General features: G+C 43.5%; 1 protein-coding gene across 1 annotated transcript; it reads left to right on the top strand.

Moving 5' to 3' along the window:
• The first annotated feature begins 1401 nt into the window (after positions 1–1401).
• LOC114428266 (hepatocyte nuclear factor 3-beta-like) lies at positions 1402–3598 on the top strand. The gene is made up of 2 exons (XM_028396543.1): positions 1402–1569; positions 2474–3598. The coding sequence occupies exons 1-2, from the start codon at positions 1495–1497 to the stop codon at positions 3596–3598; spliced, it is 1200 nt and encodes a 399-aa protein (XP_028252344.1). The 5' UTR covers positions 1402–1494.
• Positions 3599–22833: the final 19235 nt, after the last annotated feature.

Here is a 22833-nt window from a genome sequence, read left to right on the forward strand (position 1 = left end):
CTTCACCTTCTTTGTTCACTTATTGGACCCTTTTATTAAACATCTCATTTACAACCAAAAGAAACAGCATTTTACAAATTCTGCAGCATTTTCAGCACGTTAGTTTCACATCTGTAAAATCCTGTAAATGTCTGCATATTAACTGACTTCTAAATGTCTGTGCTGCTGCTGAGCTGAGTTCTGATGCTGATTTGAACATGTAACCCTTTAGAAAGGGAAATGTTTGGGCTTGTTTGACGTCCACAGAGGAGAAAACACACACAGCGTGTGGGTGTGTGTCTGTGTGTGTGTGCAGAGAGCATGGTGGTCCAGCTTCTCCTGTTCTGTCCTTCAAGATTCACCACCAGGTAAACACACACTGTCAGAGTACAAACAGTAACCACTGCAGCTGTGGAGGAGGAGGAGGAGGTGATGCTCGACCCGTCCTGTTTGTGATCATTGTTTCCTCTTCAACAGCCTCAAACACACAGTGTTAATTCTTTAACTGTAGTAGTCAAAGTAGTTTATGACAGGATATGAATGTTTTGCCTCTGCAGCTCCTCAGAAATCATTCGCTTATTTTTTTATTCTTTAAACATATAGTCATGGATGCATGTACATCCATAAAATAGCAGAACAGAAAAGAAATTGTGACACATTAAAAGGCTTGAGGTCCAGAATGGACCCGGTCCTCCTGTCTGTCTCAGCCTCTGTGTGACATTCCTGAGCTGATCACTGGCGGCCCTCATAAACAGCAGCAGCTGCAGCAGCGGCGCTTTTTGTACGAGTTAAACCTCACAACTCTTCATCCAAACTCCAAACAAGCTTGAAGTTTCCTTTGGTGATGAAGCTTTCTGTGGAAGCAGTGTTTAACCTTTAAGCTTTTAAATCCAGAGGTGGATGGGACTGATCAGCTCTAATCACTTTCAATTAGATCATTTTCTTGTATCACAAACTGCCCCTGATATCCAGGCTTAAAGAGACAGACCGATATTATGAGGATTGTTTAAATACACAGAAGTCTGGACCTGCTGCATTTATTCAATGTTTAAACTACTGTGATTAGATCTGCATCATGTTTTATTTCAGTCCACACCTGCTCTGTCTCACCAGTGTGCTGCAGCCTACAAATAAAGTTTTATTGATCAATACAAAGACAAAGACGTGTGTGTTTTTTTCTCTATGATCAGCTGAATTCTTAAATGTACGTCAAAGAGAGGTGTCAAATATTCAGATTTATCGTGTCCAAAGTTTGATGTGTTTCTGTGTACTGTGGTAAACGGACATGTCGGAGCCCCCGCCACAGTTTTCCTTTGGGCCCCCTGTGATGTTAATCCGGCCCTGTGACGCTCGCAGCTGATTGGACAGCAGCTTTGCAGCAGCGCGAGCGCAGGTGCCAGAGACGCTCAGTGAGCAGGAACCGTCCTCCGGTCCTCACGGTCCCATCTCCGGTGTGAGAACCACAGAAACCAGCCAGGATCCCCCGGCTGAGGACACGCGGGCTTTCCGTGCAGGATGCTGAGCGCCGTTAAGATGGAGGGACACGAACATCCGGACTGGAGCGGCAGCTACTACTACGGAGAGACCGAGGTGTGTGCGCCGGCAGCGGCTTCATCCGGGCGGAGCTCCGCTCCTTATCAGGCTGATCGTTAGTGAGGACGTTTAAGATATCGATCAGACATTAACACATCTTAATTAACATTAATAGTTTTACCTGCATTTCACGTGACCTGTATTTCCTGTAGAGTCATTTAATGAAAGTGAAGCTCCAGGATTATTTCTGCAGGAAATCCAAGAACCAGCTACATCATGTTTAATACTAATTTATTGTTTTAAATTAAATAGAATTTCTAATTTAATTTAAGGCTGAGGTGTTTTCAAATGAGTATTTTATAGATATATTTTCATTGGAGAGTAAAGTAAACAGTGGAGAGCTCTGCAGACCTGTATAACAACATAAAAACAGCCCAACTATTTCAAAACATTAACACATTTGATTTGATTTAAATTATACATGAAATTAAATGAAAAATAAACATTTTCAATGGCCAGTATTTTTTGTAAACATTTAATTTTATCTATGATCAAAATATTATTTAAAAAAATCGAATTAAACAGTCACATTTAGCCTAGTTGTAGATAAATGTCCAGGGCGATCAAACAACATTTAAACCGCGATGTAACTGTAGGAAACACTTAAATATCTGAATGTATTCATTAAATACCAAATGTAGGCCTACTTCATGGCTCCTGCGGCCAAGACTGGCTGTCTCAGTGTTCACTGGGCCTCTTAAAATAACATCATGAAAAATAATATGAAATAAAAACACATGATGGACTGAAGCTCTGGAAGAATTGAAAATGTTCAGTGGATAATAATAATAATAATAATAATAATAATAATAATAATAATAATAATAATAATAATAATAATAATGTCCTCAGTCTCGCCTGAACATCAGTTTAAGTGAATCATTTTTATTCTGTGTTGCAGTGTTACTCCGCAGCGGGAAACTCCATGACCAGCTACATGACCGCGCCTGGCATGACCAGCACCGGCCACATGAACACGCATTACATGAACCCGGTCGGGCTCAACGGCTCCTCGTTGTCACAGAGCTCCGGGGCCGCGGTGCAGCCTGGAGCCGGGATGGGGGGCCTAGGCGCAGCCGGGCTGCCGCCGAACATGAGTCCCATCAGCCCGCCGCCGTACGGAAACGTGCCGGTGATGAGCCCGGTGTACGGGCAGGGCTGCGGCATCAGGTCCAGGGAGGCCAAACCGTACCGGCGGAGCTACACGCACGCCAAGCCGCCGTACTCGTACATCTCCCTGATCACCATGGCCATCCAGCAGTCCGCCAGCAAGATGCTGACGTTAAACGAGATCTACCAGTGGATCATGGACCTGTTCCCGTTTTACCGGCAGAACCAGCAGCGGTGGCAGAACTCCATCCGCCACTCGCTCTCCTTCAACGACTGCTTCATCAAGATGCCGCGCTCCCCGGACAAACCGGGGAAGGGCTCCTTCTGGGCGCTCCACCCGGACTCCGGGAACATGTTTGAGAACGGCTGCTACCTGCGGCGGCAGAAGCGCTTCAAGTGCGGCAAAAATCCCGGTACTGGTGCCAAGGAGGCGGCGGGGAAGCCGGGCTCTGAGGGAGGCTCGGTCACCGGCAGCAGCAGCAGCTCTGGTCCGGACTCCCCGCACTCTTCCTCCCCCTCCCCTCCGTCCTCTGACCTGAAGGGGGTCGACCTGAAACCCCACCGGGTCGACCCGCTGTCCTCTAGCCCCGCGCGCGTGCCTTCCCCTGTCGCGCACTCACAGCACCTACTCTCACACCACCACGCGCTGCTTCTGCACGAGCCCGCGCACCTGAAACCGGACCACTATCACCCCCACCACCCGCACCAACCCCTCTACGCCTTCAACCACCCGTTCTCCATCAATAACCTCATGTCCGAGCCGCAGCACCACAAACTGGAGCCCGTGGTGCAGTACGGAGGCTACGGCTGCCCGGTGTCTGGGGCTCTGGCTGCAGCCAAGACCGGCCTGGATCCGGCGCACACCGACACCAACTACTACCACTGCGTGTACAGCAGGCCCTTAATGAACTCCTGAACGCAGCAGACTCTGTGAACATGTTGAGGTGTTTTCCACATCCATCAGTCCTGTGTGTGTGTGTGTGTGTGTGTGTGTGTTCCTGCATCACATAAAGTCTTCATACCAAAACATGATATAGTGTTGTTTTTGAAGGGTTTATTGAGAGGTCATAATTATCCAATAACCAGCCAGTGTTTAGTCCAATCAGGGGTCACACAGATAAGCAGGTGATTCTGGCTCTTTAAGCTCATTAGATGATAACAGACCTGACAGGGCAGCTGTCACACTCAGGAAAACCATCCTTGTTCTGCATGGAGGCTCTAAAATGTAATTTACAGGCTCATACTCTCATCACACAGGAAATGTCTCCAGGGACTTCGAAAGGTGATGGACCTGCTGGAAGATGCTAACAGTTAGAAAAAAGCTAACAAATAAATCGATCTGATTTCAGTGTTACAGGGAAAGGTATAGCCTAACAAAGGACTCTGGTTTTTCTAGCAAGGCCGTGTGATTGTGATGTATTTTTGCAAACAATTTCACAATCAGCTGTTCATAATTTCACACAAAAACACAACTACAACTCTCCAAATGTTCAGCAGCTAAACAGCAACCAGATGAACTATTACAAGACCACTGACCACTAACTGACTAAACTTGTTCTAATAAATGTACAATAAACAACAAACGAACAGTGAGACAAATTGAAAAAAAAAACAGTGCAAAAATGTCAATGGCCCCTGACAAGAACTGAGCCTGGTTCTTCTGGCTGACAAGCAGCACAACACAAAGGTCATCTTTAATGAATAATCTGAATATGAGGTGGAGGCTCCGGCAGAGTCCTAACTCCTGCTACAGGGAAAGAGACGGAGCCTGAGAATAAGAATCAGAATCAGAAACAAACTTCACATACAAGAACTCTGCCTCGGCCTTTGGTGCAGGTACATAAACAGGACTCAAATGTTTTTTAAAAAAACACAAATTAAGAGTAAGACGAATGTCTGAGTGAAACTGAGGGTGACGCAGGAAGAACCACGGTTCATCAGGAGAGATCAACATGATATGATGCCATGACATAGATATAAAACACACAAATCTGAACATGCAGTAACTACACATTGTTTCAATGGTTTATCTCACATAGTTTCTGGCAAAAATGGAACCCTGGAGACATACTGGCTGATGGCATCTGACACATCATCCAATCACAGCTCGAAGGCCTCGTTTTGCTTTCTAGAGTTAGGCTGTAAAAATACTGGTTGTGGTAATTATTTGTGAATTACTGCAGAAATGTCATGGCTGCTAACAGTGGCAAAGGTGTCTGGGACCTCTTTAGGCAACTTCATGGTGCTATAGGGGAAAATCCCGAATAATCGATGCCCACACAAAATTTTGTGCAATATTGCAGTCATGGGATCAATTTCCACTCACCGAGCTAGACAAGATTTAACAAATGCTTATTTTGAATACTTCTCTAAGAGTAATCATGCAGGGATACTGTCTGTCTGTCCACAGAGATGTAACCAATGTGGACATCTAAGGGGGAAACTGACACTGAAACTGGTTTCATAAACAAAGGTCCAGACTGGCGCTGAGGTGTGATGAGCGCTTTCTCAGGACTCAGCGCTGCTCAGCATCTCTGTTTGCTTAAGAAAAGCAATCAGCGCTTTATGAATAATAATGACCTTTTTCTGACCAGGAATAATGGGAAAGCTGCATGCCGAGCGCTTCGAGGTCAGAGCTTAGCCAGCGATGCTGTGTTTGGACAAGGAGCGTTTACCACACATACACACACACATGCATACATATGAGGGATGTCCTAAGGTTTGTATGCACAATTATTCCTGTACAAACGCTCGCTTGAAGACAAGCAGAGGCACTTCTCACATCTCATGTTGACAAATATGAAGCTAATGTTCAAAAATAGCTTTGTTATTAACATTTACAGGCACAGTGACTCGTATATTATCACTATAGATCTACATATAATACATTTATTCTTTGCTTTGCACCAAATATTCTCCTTTTTTTCTGGCGAGTCTGAACATTGGAAAACTCGACGGTCATATTTGTGTTACCTGATTTTCTCCCTCAGCCAGGTTTAAGATGCACTGCGACTTGCAGTCTGAAATATCTAAATACTGGACACACGCATATGCTCTTAGAAAAACAGCACACCCCAGAGTCATATCTGCTTCCTCTCACAAAACCGACACCCTGATTTATTCTTTGGTCTTGAATCCACACCATAGCCTGACTAGCTTGTGCCCCCAGAAATGGTAGCACACGTTGCACTAGCACTATGACGAGAACTACATCAGAGGTTCTCTACGGTCCACAGAAACAATGGCATAGTAAAAATGTAGCCTCCACACCACCCTCTCCAATGTCTCCAATTAACTGTTGAACTAATATTTTTCAGTTTCAGTCACCATGTTTGAAATATAAGAACTTAATGAAACTGCGTAGGAACAGAAATACACCTTCACTGTCTTTTCCCAGGGCTTGTTGTGAATTTTAACCTATTTTAATACCTTTTCCCTCAGTTCACTCCAAGGCGTCACACAAAATAAATATTACTTTTCCTAACAGCATTTCTCATCGCCGACATCCATACATATCCAAAAATCAAAGTTCCCTTTGGAACCCTCTTCTCTGTAGCCTGATGTTGGGGCTGGATGATATGCCCAGCTTTGAACATATATCAACATATTTTCTCATAAGCGTTTACAGCACAGAGATTTCTCTGTTATTTGTAGCAGGTTAATGACGTTAAAGTGCACCTGTATGCAGGAAAGGGTTTGTGTTTATTTGCATACAAAGAGATGAGACGGCACACATGCAGCCTAAAACTCAAACAATCAGAGCTGTGGAGGTGGACGCAGAGGATATACGGATATAATGAGAAGAATCACGTGCAAACTGTGTGGAGAAATGTGCAGCTGGTGTACGGGTGTACAAGTGTGTGCTTGCATCCTACACAGTTAATGGCTCCTCTAATTCTTCTGCAGTTTTAAAATACTATTTAGTAGTAATATAATTAATGGGAAATACTGTTATTTATTGGCAAATCCCATTGACAGAAGGTTTTGTTGAAAGACTGGGGACCTAACCAGCCGACTTGGAACTCTTTTTGTTGTTAACTTACAGAAAAAATATAGTTTATAGAGAAGATATCGAGGTATGGTCCATATCGCCCCGGGCAATCATGATGTGCACCATTCCAGAAATGAAACAGCGCAACAAAGACATGCATCTATGATCAGTCCACTCAGCCTCTCACTGGCAAAATGAGAAAATGAACCCCCTCTCTAAGCATGTTTCCATCAACATCACTGTTCTAAAGATGTCCACAATGTTTTGCAATAGGCCTTAGTGCACCAAAAACATTCGATAAGTATTTTCATTCTATAACAAATGTAAAGAAAGTTCACCCTTTTTTGAAGGTTTTGCCAATAAATGTGTGTCTTTCCCCCTTTCATACATTTGCTTTCGGCCACTTTGAGGCCACTGTGAGTTAATGGTGAGCTGGAAAAAGTGATGACTTGTAGTCAGTGTTGTAGCTCTGTGTGTAATTTTCCACAGTCTGTGTTGATTTGACCAGATTCATTCTGATTTTGTGCGTTTGTCTCTCGGACCTCGGCTCCCTCTCCTGCTGCTGTGCTGTGTACTCTGAGCAAACCTCCACATCTCCCTCATATTTGCGCTCAGCTTTATCAGGCCGGCGACTGTTTTCCAGAACACACTAACCAGAGAAAGAACATCACAACTGATGGGGTAAAAAAAAAACCCAGCAGACATGGTTCTCCTAAAAAAGGGTGGGGACCGTTCTTTTATGTCTGGGATGGGGAGACATGATGCTGTGCTGCTGGAGGTCAGCTGGAGGTCACATGATGGTGTCTAACCCTAACCCTAACCCTTAGGAAGTGACAGTTATTAGGTATTTTTCTAAACTGTCCTTAAATCTGTTTGGAAGAGGCAGGTACTTAAAAAACAAATCCCTCATGGGCGACAACCATGATCATAGCTAGCCAGTCAGTTAATGGCTGCAGCTAAAACATGCCTATAGTTGTCAGTGTAGATGGTGATGGACATTGTGACCTTACAAATCTTACAAAATCCAGCTACCTCACAAGGTAACTGCATGTTACACACAGGTTAGTATATTAGCACTGTCAGTGTCAGCACGGCATTTAGCAGCACTAATGCAGTTAGCAGTTAATGGGTTTAATGTTGTCCCACACATTTCATTAAATACAACTAATCTGCCACAAAATTCTCTGTATTACAATAACTTGTTATGTTTAGCAGGGTATTGATGACAGAAAGTGACATAAAGACTAAACTTTTGACAAAGACTAATATAAGATATGAATGTGATAATAAAACTGAAGCTTAGTTCATAAATGTCAAGCCAACAGTCTAATGTAAATCAATGATTAGTCTTCAGAGTGCTGCTGTGGGTTGTTATGTGTTGCAGTGTCATCCCTGACTTTCCAGGCACCTGTGTTTGCCCAGCAGCTTTACCCTTGCATACAGCACGGCCGAAAGCAGCCAGATAACCGAAGGCTGCGGCTGTCTACAAAGGCAGCAGGTTTTTAATACAGTTAATCATCATCTCTGCTGTGCTTTGTTCGGCGGCTCAGTATGGTGCATCAAGGATCTGCAGGGTTTCATGTTGGCTTCAGGGGCAACACAAGGCCACGGGTCAAAAACCAGAAGCTTTGGTGTTGACTGTGATTTGATGCGTTGTGCATGAAGGCCCTTGACTGTGTTACAAATACCACATACTGAGTTCTCCAAGGCTCTAAGGGGGCAGTGCTGAGCTAGATCTGACCTAAGAACAGCAATAAGAACCAATGGTCTCCCTGTGACTGAGCTGTTCCAGTGCTGAACATTTAGGTTTATTTGGACTAACATCATCGTAGAAATGGTACCTGATTCAGATGTTGTCATACTATTCAATGAAAAACTCCCACACATACGGCTAGTAGGGCCCTACCTTTACCCACCACCTCCCATCATCCCATTCAGTTTCTGTCGCTGTGTCAAATTCTCAGTTGTGTTTAGTCAATCACAGTCACATGTTGCAGTCTGGTATCTCTGAAGAACAGACTGTTCATCACGTTCTTCTAATTTTGATTTTAAAATCAGTATCATTGCCAGATATTTCGCCGCTGTGTCGAGTATTCCTGATAATCAATGTGTGGTCTGCAGTCTCTAACTATAAAACAAACATAAACTGCAGAGATATAGGCATGTGAACGAATCTCACGTGAGGTAGTTTTAGCCGGATGATGAAGTTTTGATTAAGATTGAGATTTACTTTCTGCTGCTTTAAATAAATAATTATTTCTCATCTTTGATCTCAGAATGAAAACAGCCTCCTGCTCTGATGTGGAGGTGATGAGAACAGAGAGTCTGTGGTGTCTTGCTGGTGGGACGTCTTTGAGCCGCAGATACTTCTCAAAAAAAACGGGTCCATCTTAGATAAACAGCAGTTTGGCATTCATGGAGATGTACAATGACGCTTTCTTAAGGCGAAAAAGAGCTTAAGCGTCAGTCTGGGTGCCTTTCAGACCTTCAGCCTGGCCACCCAGGGAGCTCCAGGTCCAGGGGGATAAAAATTGGCAGGGCAACGGTCAACTACAGCTAAACGTCAGAGTTATTGGCCTGAGCGTCATCTTCATTCTCTCACATCTGAAGTGTGGAGACACTTGATGAGCACTGAATATTTAGCCGTCTTAAAGTTGAAATGTGGTGCCACGTGCAGCTGTGAAGTCAGCCAACCACCCGAACGCCATCCAGCCAAATAAAACAAGCGAGAGCAGGTCACCTGATGGTACAGTTTTACAGAGAAAGGGCTCTAAATGACATGAAACCAGTTATACGTAGTGTTGTTTAATAGCTGGCGACTCAGAGCCGCCACAACAAAAGGTGCCTGAGACGGCGCCTTGATTCATGGGAACGCCGTGGCTCTGCCTTTGTGGCGGCTCCTCCACTGAGCAAATACTCCAAACTGTTCATTCCCCGCCGGCCCTTTCTCTCTGCCGGCACATTGTTTGTGTCCTCGCATTTCATTCAGGCTGGGGGGAAGATTGCTCTCAGAGCCACTGAGCAAACAGTGCCGAAAGGAGCCTGCCATCTTTACTCTGTTCCCAGGAGAACTTGCCTTTTTTATTTTTTTATTTGAGCTCCAAGCTGTCACACTGAGCCGAGAGTTTGATGTCAGAAAGCTGAATTAATTGCTTTAAGCCAAAGGGGTGGGCCACCCATCTCCAAACGCTCCCTGAAATGTTTTATGGGAGATTATTAAAGCTTTCTCGATACACAAGGTGCACAAACACTGGGCAGCAGGAGAAGTCCAGCTCTGTTTTAGCCTTTTATTTATAGTTTTAAATAATGTCAAAGTAAAATTGTGGATGTTTTGATTTGTCTTAATGAGCAGTTTTTTAGGATTATGTCTGAAGATTATTTTAGTTGTGTGTTTGCCCCAGAGACCAGCAGGTACATGGGGAACCGAGCGTGGCTGGCAAAAGAGCACAAGGAGCCCCACTGCAGCTCTGTGTTTCACTGCGGGCGGCCATTTCCTTCTTTTCACTAAACATCAATATCATTTGTAGGGCTGCTCTTTTTTTTTTTTTGGTCAAAGCCATACTTTTCTTGTTACTACACTTAACAACACTGAATGAGAAACATGAAAAACCGAACATCACACAGAACACATTTTAGGCAATGTCAGTCAAAGAAAATGTGTATTATATATGTAAAGTGCGTTACAAATAAAATAATAATTATTAAAAAAAATTTACTGAAACTGTTTTTTGTTTTTTTTAACGATTTAGTCTCTTTTCCATTAAAACAGAATTTTTATAAATCACTGCTGTGTTCTTTGTTTTTTTCTCCGTCTCAGAGCCAACATGAAGTTTGTGTGCTGTTCTCTTCCTTCTTCCTCCTGCCATTGATCAGGTTTTATATTGAACCTAGAATCTTATTAGCATACTTGAACAAAATAGATCTGGAAACAATAAAATGATGATGCAGACAAAAGCAGAAACGGTAAGATATCCTCATATCTAGCTGGTCAAATGAGCCCAGTTAAAAAAAAATGTTGTGATTAAGTCACACTAAAACAGACAGTTATTTAATCCAATAACTGTAAATGTAACCAGAAATTAAGTACATTTTTCTTACATATTAAGAAATATTAAGGTTCGTATTAATGACTAAAATCTGCAGGTTAAAAGAAAATATCTATTAGTTACATCTGGTAAACAGAACCCACATCTATGGTATGAATTTGGCTTTATTTTGGGACAAATTGTTCAGAAGGTGAGGACAATTTAACCCTTAAAGATGCACTAATTGACATTCTGAACTGTATTGATGTACTGATTGAACTGTATTGCAATCAAATCTCCCACAATCAAGTAGATAAAGATCTCATGCTAACCACGCCGCTGAACTCCCTGCTGCCATGTTTCTGACCTCCACTTAAAACCGACAAGCAGGTCATTCAGTGTAAAGCACACAGCAAAGCAATAAACACATCTGGTGCTCTATGCTATCAACAGATTAGAGGCTCTTTGTTAAGGAGGCTGCAAACACACTCAGGGAGCTATCAGAATCCTGAAAGAGTCAAAGAGCACACACGACAAAGCTGCATCCTCTGGGGTTAAATATTAAATTCATCCATAAGTTTGGCTCCTCAAAGAGCAGCAAACATTTATTTGTCCTAAATACACAATAGCATGCAAGTTTTCTAACTAACAAATCTCACCCCCTAAATTGTGAATAAGCTGCATTCACTGACAGAGTCTGGTCGTATATTTGCACCCATCAGAAAAACCAGCCTGTACACACAAACAGAATCCGTCTCAGAGTCCATGGGTCTGTCCAGCCACCCTCCTTGTGATGAATTTATCGCTTTATTTTCCTTTTGCCTCCAACTTGTATGAGAAGCCACAATTTATTATTTTAACCTCATTGTACAGAGAACCATAAACCACATATACAGGCTGATAACTGTCTTATCGCACAAATAAATGCTTACACAATAAATATTACTTATGTTCAGAGGACAGAAGGAGAGAAAAACCAAAACATACTTAACAAATTAACTTCTAGAGGAATCTGGATCAGATCATTTTATAGCTAAAATTGAATTGAATTTGATTTTGATTCTCCCTCTAGAGTAGCATCAGATTTTATCCTCATTTACAAAAACCTGTGGAGTCAGGAGCAGACTAGTGGCTCCATCTATAGGTCAAAATACAGAAGCACAGTTTGACTGAACACTGCAGGGGGCTGCCTGATTTTCTTAAACGCATAAGACCTCAAAAATCAGGTACAAATTGTAGAGGACAAATTTTTAGAGTAAATGAGAAAACTAATGCAGATGTTCATTACTGAAAGAAAAAAACATCATCCACTTAGACGGCTGGCTGTTCTTATGAGGAGCTGAACTGAGTGGAAGAAGACTGGAAAAGAATGAACGCCGCAGCCAGAGTGGCCTTAAGAGCACCATGAGCCAGTGCTGTTGGTAGCTTTTTGAAAAATTAAAAGGAAATTATTTGAATCCGGTCTCATCATCATCAGGGCTTCCTGCGGTCTCATTCTGCATTCAGCAGCACGGTGCTTCTGTCTGAGTTCCAAATGGGAATCTGGGAGAGAAATCCCTTTAAGTCGATAACCCTGAGAAGTGATGGCGGGTGAGATGGCTCGTTATGACGACCAGCTGCTGTGTCAGACTTCCAAATCGAGCCTTAATGTTCGAAAGCCTGAGAGTCATTTTCTGCCAGAGAGAGTAAAGCTTCTGTAAAGCCGGCAGCCTCGGCACCGCTCGCCACGCAAAGCTGCTGTGACCATATGTGCAATACCGACAAACTAAACATAAAAACTGGAGGCTGACATCAGCAGCACTGGCACAATTTTCATCTGAGGCACCATTACAGCTCTATTCAGGATCCAAAGACTGGAAAACACTCAGCAAAGTTCAAGACTGATAGACACATAATTACACGGCCAGTTTGAAAGACTCAAAAATGATCTGCAATTAACAAATGTTTGAAGAAATAAGACCCTGACATGATGCCAAAAAGATGCTAACCACCTAGCTACAGACCACAGCCTCTCGTTACCTGTATGGGAGCATATGTAGCATGTTGTCTGGGCTCAGTCCAGTATACTTTAATACACAGAGCATCTGAACACCATGTTTTTGCATTGTATTGTGATAAAAATTGCTAACTACCTAAAGGATAATGAACAAAAATAACGTAAGTTTTTTTAAGTTTTTTTTCTTGAAAAAAAAGGTATGCTCTAACTGAGGGTTAGTGGGTGATGGAGCACATCCAACAGGCTACAGCTACTTCGCTTTAAGATTCTCTGAATGAGAACTGTCAACAGCACAAATCTGCTCCCAGGGTTCATCAAAATGAAGAAAGAAAACAGCATTTATTTGTAAGAAAATGAGACAAAATTTGGATGCTTAATAGGTAAAAATATTTTCTAAAAGTAGCAGTCAAGAACTAAAGTCAATCATTACAAGCTTTCTTAAGACTTTCTGTGACTTCAGTATCTGCACAGAGAAAAGAATCCACCTCTCAGTTACTTCAGAACTTTCTGGAGTCGACATATCAAAAAGCACCAGACGGGACGAGAAGCATATTGCACCCTTTGCACCATTGTTGGCCAAGAAAAACAGAGTGGGTGGTGTCACCCTGTGGACTGTGCAGCATGACTCAGGCCGAGTCCAGAAATTTCCCTACAAGCTCCGTTCAAGAAACATCAGATAGAAGCACAAACACTCTGTTTTTCTATGAGTGAAGTCGAGCTCCAGTCAATTATGCAATCTGCTTTCTAAAAGCTGCCGGAGATCTCCAAGTGTACAAGTGGCTACATTTTGGTTTGTACTGACAGAAATGGTTTGAAATAAAAAAAAAACTTTAAACCCTCAAACATCACATATATTTTGTGTATAACCCAATAATGCTCTTGAAGGACCAATACGTTTGTGACAACTGTGTATTCCAGTGGTACTTCTTTGACATATGTGTGTGTGTTTTGACACTAGATGGCAGCACTCTGCAGGCTATCCTCCCACTGTACACCTATCGCTCATTCCATTTAAACTACCAGTAACCTCACAGGTGACCTCCTGATGTTTAAACAACAGTACTTACATTTAAGTACTTTGAATGTCTCTCTTTCTGAAGTTCTTACTCTTCATGCATGACGCAATTTACACATAAAAAGCAGACGAGCTAAACTCAGGCACTGGTTTTTGATTGTTTCTCCTCCAGCCTGTGAGTCAAGCTGAGCCACTCTGACTGGAGGTAAACCTGAAAGTAAGCTGCAGGTCAGAGCTGAACCAGAGGTCGACTGCAGACTCAGAGGTTTACAACGGAAAGTTTGGGTAATAATTTTACTGTTTCCAAATAGTTGTGGCAACGAGAGTTTATTTGTGTTGTGTATTTTAGGCTGTTTTAAACCACTGCGCTCCCAGATCGAACTGCACAGCACACTGATGAACAAAAGCAACAAAAGCAACAAAAACAACACGTACATTCTCTACCGTCTATTTCAGGATGATTTTTTAAGTGGACCTGATTCGTCTCAGTGCTTAACGTACTTCATGAAGGTGCACAATACTTTTTGTTTTGCCTTATTTATGGTAAAAATGATTTTAAATTGACTAGTTAAACATCTTGTATTGTTCCTAGCTGATGAGCTGTACAGTCATGAACCTGAATTCAGATGAACCTGCCTCAGAACTCCCCTCTGCTCTCCTCTTTAAGAGACTATTGTTTTTGCAGCTATGAAGAAAAAGTAACTCCATTATTCCACCATGATGTCATGAAGTCCGTTCCACCCATGTGTGTTATTACTTCTGCCTGTTGTGTACAGCAGCTCAGCCAGCAGCCAGCTCTTTGATCTCTGTTACGCCAGCACCGGAGTCCTAAAACCGCCACCCCCGCCCTCTGACGTCAAATGCGGATCGACCGGTCCGCCGTGAATGTACACAAAGATGACCGCAGACAAAACAGAGGGCAGAGAGGTCTCCCGTCTGTCACCGTGCGTCTTCCTCCACCTCTGGATGCAGGGCTCCCAGAGGACCACCACCTCCGCTGCTACTGAGGCAATTACTAGGGCTTGGCTCAGCAGAGTTCAGACATTATCAATATATATTTAAACCCAGACCAAACAGACACAGCCTGCACTGTAAAGTCAGTTTCAGAGAATTTAGGTCGCTGTTTTTACAGCAGCATCCTTTCTCCCATGAACACCAGCTCAGGACACATGGTTGCACATGTCAGACTATCCTCGGTGGGACCATATCTTTGCGTGGTTAGATATTTTCCATGAGCAATGGCTCCCCCTTCTCTCTGAAACACCCGAGCATCCCTGAGCTGCAGTAACTCATCTGAGAGGAGATTAACGACCCTCTGCTGCACTCACAGATTCAATATAAGGATGCTCACTTTAAATATTAACCCTGTTTTCCTTGTATGCAGCAGATGTCTTCTTCCTCCAGCTGCACACACACACACACACACACACAGTGTTCCCCCCGGTCACAAATTTTACACAAAGTCGGACATGAGCGACCTGTGGAAACAGTGTAACGGGCCCCAGCGGGCCATGTTTCAGCAGCAGCAGGGTGGGTGGTCTCTCCATTTTCCTCCATCAGAACCTCATCTTTTTACGACTGCAACATGTTTGATAAATGAAGAAATGCATCTACGGAGGAGTCCGACACAAAGGCTGGAAAGTTTGAATGTCAAGGTTCTTTTCATTATGTTGTGTGGTGTCATCTATAATCACTGTTTTCTCTGCCATAATCCAGGATCACCATGGTGACCACCAGTCATGGGGAATAGCATCAGGCTAACAGATGTTAGCTGTGGTTGTTACATTATTACAGTATACAACATGAAGTGGCTTAATGTGACCAGTTACTGAACAAAGACAATAGGCTGAGTTCAGAATATTCACTTTGGATTCTGGAGTCAATATATTTTATATAGAACCAGGAAGAGTGAGACGTTTATCGCACCCTCAGGACACTCGGTGGCCAAGAAACAACAGACAGTGGGTGGCGTTTCCTCTGTGCAATAAGGCTTGCTGTGGTAGCTGCTGTGTTTACATTAGCTCAGTTTTTAGGTTCCTGTGCTCACTGGTGGCACCGTGGATCCACTCCGCAGCTTATCTTCCTGTTTTAGATGTAGATGTAGACCACGGCACATCACGATAAAAAGTGGCTTCAAAGCAGAAAGGATCTGGACTGAACCTCCGGTTAAATCTGTTCCTGTAGCATATTTAACTCTGACAAACTCTGAGCCGTTGCTGCACCTCAGCTTCTCCTGACTCTTATTTTGGCAGCTGTTTGTTTAATTTCTGGCTACAGTACGTGCATCACAGAGCCAGGACGTCCACCCACAGGTCCAGTGTTTCCTTACCACCCCGCTGATTTATGACATAAACGGCGCCGTATTTCTGCGTTTCACTTGCCTTTTTAAAACCAGCGACATGTGACGTCAGATCAGAGCATCACCGTCTTCATCTGCTGTTCATCAGTCGTCCCTTTTAAAGTCAGGCCAAAAGGTTTTACTGCCGGCCTCCATCCCGCAGAGCCGCGAGGAGTCAGGTTCACCCGGACGCTGGCTGTAGACAGATCCAGTCTAAGAAGACAGATAACTCAAACAAAACTGACAGAATTTAGTGCTAATTGAGCTTTGACATGGCCATATTCTGTTATTCTATGCATCAGTTCACATAAAGAAGTGTTCAATAATTACACATTACACCTGTATGTTAGTGTGTCTTGTGTTCCAAACTGTAACAATCCATAAATACAGGTTGATTAAAGGGCTTTTCAGACATTACGGTGACATTAGCGGAGAACAAAGAGCTGCTGGGAGTCAAAGCAACACACAATACTCCACCTTTATTTCTGCTAACGAGTGCCACTGTACCGCTTTGCTGCCGGTCAGGAATTTTTACTGTTTTTCATGGGCAAGTTTTTAATGTAACTATCTGAGAAGGGGATTTACTACAACAATTAATTAGATCCCCTTTTCTTTTTGCTGAAAGCCAAACTCTGATGGAAACCTGTTTTAGCACAAACTCACAGCACTGTTTATTACAGTAGACAAGGAGCTATGCTACATAACATGCTCGTTTTATGTCTTATAGTTTAACACAGAGGTTAATACTGCTATTTTAGCCCATGTTTGATTAAATTGACAAATGGATCAGTTTTATTTTCCATTAAAAGTACATTACCCGTCAGAATTTCCTGTTTATAACAAACTCATAGAAAGACAGACAATTAACAAAACATAAACTTTAACACACTTCAGGCACCTTTGTAGCCTGTGTAGCTTCTGTTAGCATTTACTGACCTTTTCTTTCTGATGAATGTTATCAATCTCATTTAATTACTAACTTAACGGAGGGAACATCCCAAATCTGATGGAAACAGTGGCAGAAACACAGCATATCATGTAAATGCTCTGGTAATGTTTTACAGCGTTACACTACATGCTACATTTGAACCGATTTTTGGGGCACACAGGAAACATTTTTCCGTCATCTGTGTATATCATTAATTTATTTCGAATGGAGAGTGAAGAAAAACAAACATCAGATCTCTGTAGTCCTAAAGCTAACTGTCAGGCTAGCTGTAGCTAACCATTAGCTAAAATCTGCACTGTCAGGCTAGCTGTAGCTAACCGTTAGCTAAAATCTGCACTGTCAGGCTAACCGTTAGCTGAAATCTGCACTGTCAGGCTAGCTATAGCTAAACGTTAGCTGAAATCTGCATTGTCCGCTAGCCGTTAGCTAACCTAGGCTACAGTTTATGATGTTTTAAACTCACCAGTCGTCTCTATGTTGTTCTATAAACTCCATTTACGATGATATCTGGGTGTTTGAGTCCTTTTCCATTAATATAGCAGTTACATTTAGCTCGTATTAGCCTGTTGTAGCTTCTCCTCTGCTGACGTTTGCTCGGAAACTAAAACCTTCTGAAAACAAACAGCTGGTGTTAAACGGGGACTGAGGGACTCTGAACCTGAAGACAGTCAAAGTCTGGTCCATATGTTTCCGTCTCCTGGAGGTCACGAACGGCTCAGGAGCGCCAGCAGAGGTCACAGGGAGGCAAGACTTCCACAATACAACAACAAATGCAGCATCAACACATCAGCGCTTGATGTGAGTTAATTAATTTACTTTTCCTTTAGCTGCAGCTGAAAACAACTGGAAACATGCCATCAATGTTTTAGTTTCTATGTTTTCTTGGTTTTAGGTCTTACCGTCATACTGAAATAAAGGGTCTAATAATTATTTTTCATGATTATATTCACAACAAATAAGTGAAACAAATATTTTTATATCCTATTTATTTGGGTCTTTGATCTACTTTGCTTTACCTGGAGTTGTTTCCTGCCTTGTTACAAGCATGTCATTGCTCAGATGACCCAGTGTCAACACTGCACACATGACAAACTTCAAGTCTTCACAGCTTGGAAAAGTAAATGTTCATTTTACCTGTATAATAATAGTTTTAACCCCTGCTGTACCCGTGCATCCATCATTTAAAGAAATCTAAAATTCACATCATTATTCTGTTATAGTCACTTTTACTGGAAAACGTTTGCACCTTTTACCAAACTAACTAATTGCTGATAAAAACAAAATATATAGTTTGGTTTCTGGAGGATATTTTTTGAACGTTTGCAGTGATCAGCTGCAGTGACCTCGTCTTCCTGTGCTGGGAGCTTTAAAACAACATGGCTGACCTGTGTGGTCCACACATGAGATGTGGGTGAAAGGTGAAAGATCTCCTGACGGAGAACCGAGTAGGAACCTTCAGGACTGAGAAATGAAGCCACAGTGGAGGCGTCAGAAGCTGCAGGTCCCCCCACGGCCTCTGGGCGCTCAGTCCTCACAGACCTCCATGTTTAGAGGTCTGTTGGTAACTTGTTATCAGGGGTGTTTCTTCTGTACTCATTTATTCAAAATAAAAAATAGAGAATCACTTAAAGCTTTTGGTTCGAATCTGACATTATTTAGTATTATGCTCAGTTTTCACTTAACGCCACCTACAGCCCCCCCCCTTTCTGTACCACCCAGGTGTTTAATCCCTGCAGATTTTCAATGGACCCTCATTCTGTTACACGTTGTTTCCTCTTGTGGTTTCTACATGCAGGCCTGTTGAGGCGGGCGGAGGTTCCACATCTTTAATCCGCCACGCTGTGACTGCACGTCTGTCAGCGGAACAGAGGCGAGGCAGGGGAAAGTGTAACAGGGCAGGGACGATGGAGCTCAGGCTGATTCATCATGAAACATCCCAGGGATAGATGGACAAACCCCCATGACATCATCAGTCACCATTAACTTGAAGGTGCTTGTGCTACATCAGAAATTCTCACACCACGTCCGGGTTCCTCGCTGTTAATCTGTCCCCTCTGCAGGTCAGGAGCTGCTTCCTGCAGGTAAACAACAGAAGAAGGTGAGATGGTGTCAGATGATCCGTCAGCAAACAGCTCAGAGTAAACAGAGGCTGCCCATTAAAGCCCGAGCCGTCAGAGTCCTGACAGAGCAAACAGCCGCTCATTGTTCCACAGGCTCTGTAGGAAGCGTTGGAGTCGTTTAGGAAGAGAGTTAAGTCCAGCTGTCTGAAGCTTCTGAAGCTTCTGAAGTCATTAGCAGCATTAGCAGGGCCGGACATCAGGGGAAAGTCTGGCCTCATTCAAACAGTCACATGTTATCTGTAGTGATATATAGCTGTGACCAACAACAGTCTCTAAACATATGAAAACCTAAATGTTTATCATGTATGTAAAACACAGTAAAAATTCCATAAAAAGATTTGACTAAATTTTATTTAAAGCTGATTAAAATGATCAAGTTGGAGTCACGACCACACTGTCACATAATTTTCAATATTTACATATTTCCTGAAATGTAATGATGAACGTTTTTGGCTTTATTTGACAGAAACTGAATTCATTTCCTGAAAGAGACGTGAGGTCACATATGGACATTTAAACATGTTTTTCTTTCGTATGTTTCATATATTCTCTGCATACCTGTCCCTGTGCTGCTGCTGCACCACCTCCTACAGCTCCATGCCTCTCTGCTGCCTGCCGATCCCTCTCAGTGGACCGTGGCTGCAAACACAAAGCCCATCATTCCTGCTAATTACTACAAAACAACAACTCAGCTTTGTGTTGCAACAGAGATCAATTATGAGGCTTTACCTGTCAGACAGAGAATGTCCTGTTGTCTCTCAGCTGGTTTTTCCCCTCTGAGCAGCTTTTGCTTCTGAGTCTGACACTAAACATTTGGAGGAGAAGAAGAGGGAGACAGGACAGAGAGGATGAAGGAGAGAGAGGAACAAACATGACAGGCTGTTGTTGAGCTGAAACTATTGTTTATATAAAGTGGGTGTATATATGATGAGTTAATAAATAATAGTGATTAAAACAAAGGAACAGCAGAGACTGGAGCAGGTCATAAGCATTGTGATGATCAGGGGCCGGACTGCAGGTCAGGAGGCAGAGAGAGAGAGAGAGGGAGAGAGAGGGAGAGAGAGGGAGAGAGAGAGAGAGAGGGAGAGAGGGAGGGAGAGAGAGAGGGAGAGAGAGAGAGAGGGAGAGAGAGAGAGAGAGAGAGAGAGAGGAGAGAGAGGAGAGAGGGAGAGAGAGAGAGAGAGAGATGGAGGGAGAGAGAGGGAGAGAGAGAGAGAGAGGGAGAGAGGGAGAGGGAAAGAGAGAGAGAGGGAGAGAGAGAGAGAGAGAGAGGGAGGGAGATGGAGGGAGAGAGAGGGAGAGGGAGAGAGAGAGAGAGAGAGGGAGGGAGAGAGAGAGAGAGAGAAAGGGAGAGAGGGGGAGAGAGAGAGAGACACAAACGACGAGCTGGCAGTGATGTTGCACGTTTTGATTATGCAACAGCAATGATGCAATCAATACAGCAAAGAAAATGATGTGAGCAGTGTCTGTGTTCCTCAGATGAGCTCACTCCACAAACAATTCAGAAAACAATTAGCAAGCGGTGTGTGAGGATTCTGTTGGAAGATGTAAAACTCATCACTAAACGTTGATCCACGGCGCTCTGAGGTGAGAAGAACCTGCTGAAGCGTCTACATTTAACCACTGATCGTCTGCGCTCTCTGCCTTCATCGTGTTTTGGTTGTTACAAACACGCACAAACCTCATGTCACACATGTCCAGATACCTCTGTTCTCTTCTTATTTTGAATGATCAGATGATTAAATGCTAACCGTCTGGTTTTATGGGTAAATGTGTGTTCCACATCTGAGTGAAGCCGACGGTGTCAACGCTGTGTACGTAAAAAGCAGAGCCGCACACAGAGGCAGCTTTGAGTCTGTTCCCACAGATCTCACCTGGATATGTTCCTTCTAGTGTCTGATAGCATCTCTAATGAGTAGCTGCTTGCACTGCAGGGTGTTGACAGACAGACACAACAAAAGCTTCGTGTTGTGTGGGCACAAATCTGCCTCAGCGATCTGCCGTTCACGCCCAGCTGCCATGCCATCTTTGACCTCAAACACTCCCTCCAAATACTTCACTGCTGCCACCCAGGTTTTTCAGGCCGGCACTTTCCTCCTTCTTTGTGTTACTGTGAATGTTTTGTGTTGTTGCTGATGGCGGCAAGTGATACAGCAACACGTGCAGAGCTCTGTCAGGCGCAGGAGGAATTTTGTTTGAATGTGTTTCACGCATTCTTCTCTAACTTTTTCACAGGTTTGGCCAGATTTTGTCCCCACCACTTCCGACCAGAGACCAGAACAAGACAAGAACCATCCAAAGAGTGGAAAAAGTTTCCAAATCCGCGAGGACTGCATCAACGTGATGCCTCAAAAGTAGTACTGCAGGTCATAATGCTGCCCTCTTTCACCTGGAGTTCCTCAAGGATCGATTCTGGGTCCTCTTCAGAATCCATGTGCTCCATAAGTGTGAACGTTGGAGAAGAATAAATGTCTGCAGGTGACTTCTTCTATGTAAGGTCACAAATCCTGTTTTCATGAAGTCTACAGACCAATGAGAGCTCTCAGCTCACAAACACAGTGTTATCTCAGCTGCCTATCACCACAGAGCTGTTAATCCGGCCTTCAGATCTGAGGACAGGACCAGGGCTTAGAGACTCACAATATTTGACCTTTAGGCTGACATGGAAAGGCTTTTAAAATAGCTGAGCAGAGAGGAGGAGGAGGAGGAGGAGGAGGAGGAGATGAGGCAGCTATTCTTGCTAAATGAGGCTCTCCGGTTTCATAGTGAAACTGAGATGACGGACCTTTTCTCCTGGGCCCTGAAGGTACCACACTTCTAACATGTCATAAAGTGTGACCTTCAGGCATAAAGTGTACTTCATCTAATTGGGAAGTCATTGTCTTTTGTCTCATATCCCAGATTTCCAGCTGTTCCTACATGCGCTGCCTTTTTTCCTCCTCTTTAAAGGCCCAGTGAAGCGTGCGGAGCGGCCGCTCTGCTCTGATTCTCTTCAGGCATGTTGGAGCCGGTCTGTGCACCAAAGAAAACACAGAAATAAACTTATCACATGCAGCTCTGTTGGTGCACTGGAGCAGAGTTCTGTTCACTCGGTTTATAAAAGGAGGCGACGTCAGATTTCTAAAAGCACTGAGAGCACGCACCATGATGCTTCAGATCCTGTTTCATCAGTGAGGATTAACAGCAATTCAGACACGTGTGGGGACCAGTTAAAACAACGCTCACAGTTCAGGAGAGCAGGGCTGATGGATTCATCGATCATTAAAACAATCCTTAAAGATTTTAAAATAAGAATAACCCTTGTGCAGAAATTCTTCATCTTCTCTCTAGAAATAGCTCATGCTCACATGTGTGCAGAAACCTTCTGACCACCAACAGTTTATGATCGTATTTACCGACACCATCCAAGACCGACACAGCAGCACAAGTCCATGTTGGGGGGGGGTTAAGAGAGCGCCATACACCAGTGAGTACACTGGAGGCTATGCAGGTAAAGTGCCTTGCCCAAGGACACACCACAGTGACTAGGAAGGAGTTGGGATCGAACCACCAACCTGCTCTACCACTGAGCTCCTGCTGCCCCAAATAAGTTTCCACTCACACCTTATTGACTTCCTTGTGAGGACGGGCTGTAACGATGTAAATATACCCTCTGTAAAAAGCTTCTCCGCCATCTTCTCAGCCACTACATGCTCTATTGTTACACCACAGGGGGCG

Source organism: Parambassis ranga, chromosome 24, assembly GCF_900634625.1.
Source record: "Parambassis ranga chromosome 24, fParRan2.1, whole genome shotgun sequence".
NCBI lineage: Eukaryota > Metazoa > Chordata > Actinopteri > Ambassidae > Parambassis > Parambassis ranga.

What these genes read in the sequence shown, in the direction of transcription:
- LOC114428266 (XM_028396543.1), top strand. Translation starts at nt 1,495, where the DNA reads ATGCTGAGCGCCGTTAAGATGGAGGGACACGAACATCCGGACTGGAGC. An exon ending in ACTACTACGGAGAGACCGAG is followed by an intron (nt 1,570 to 2,473) that starts GTGTGTGCGCCG and finishes TCTGTGTTGCAG; the next exon opens with TGTTACTCCGCAGCGGGAAA.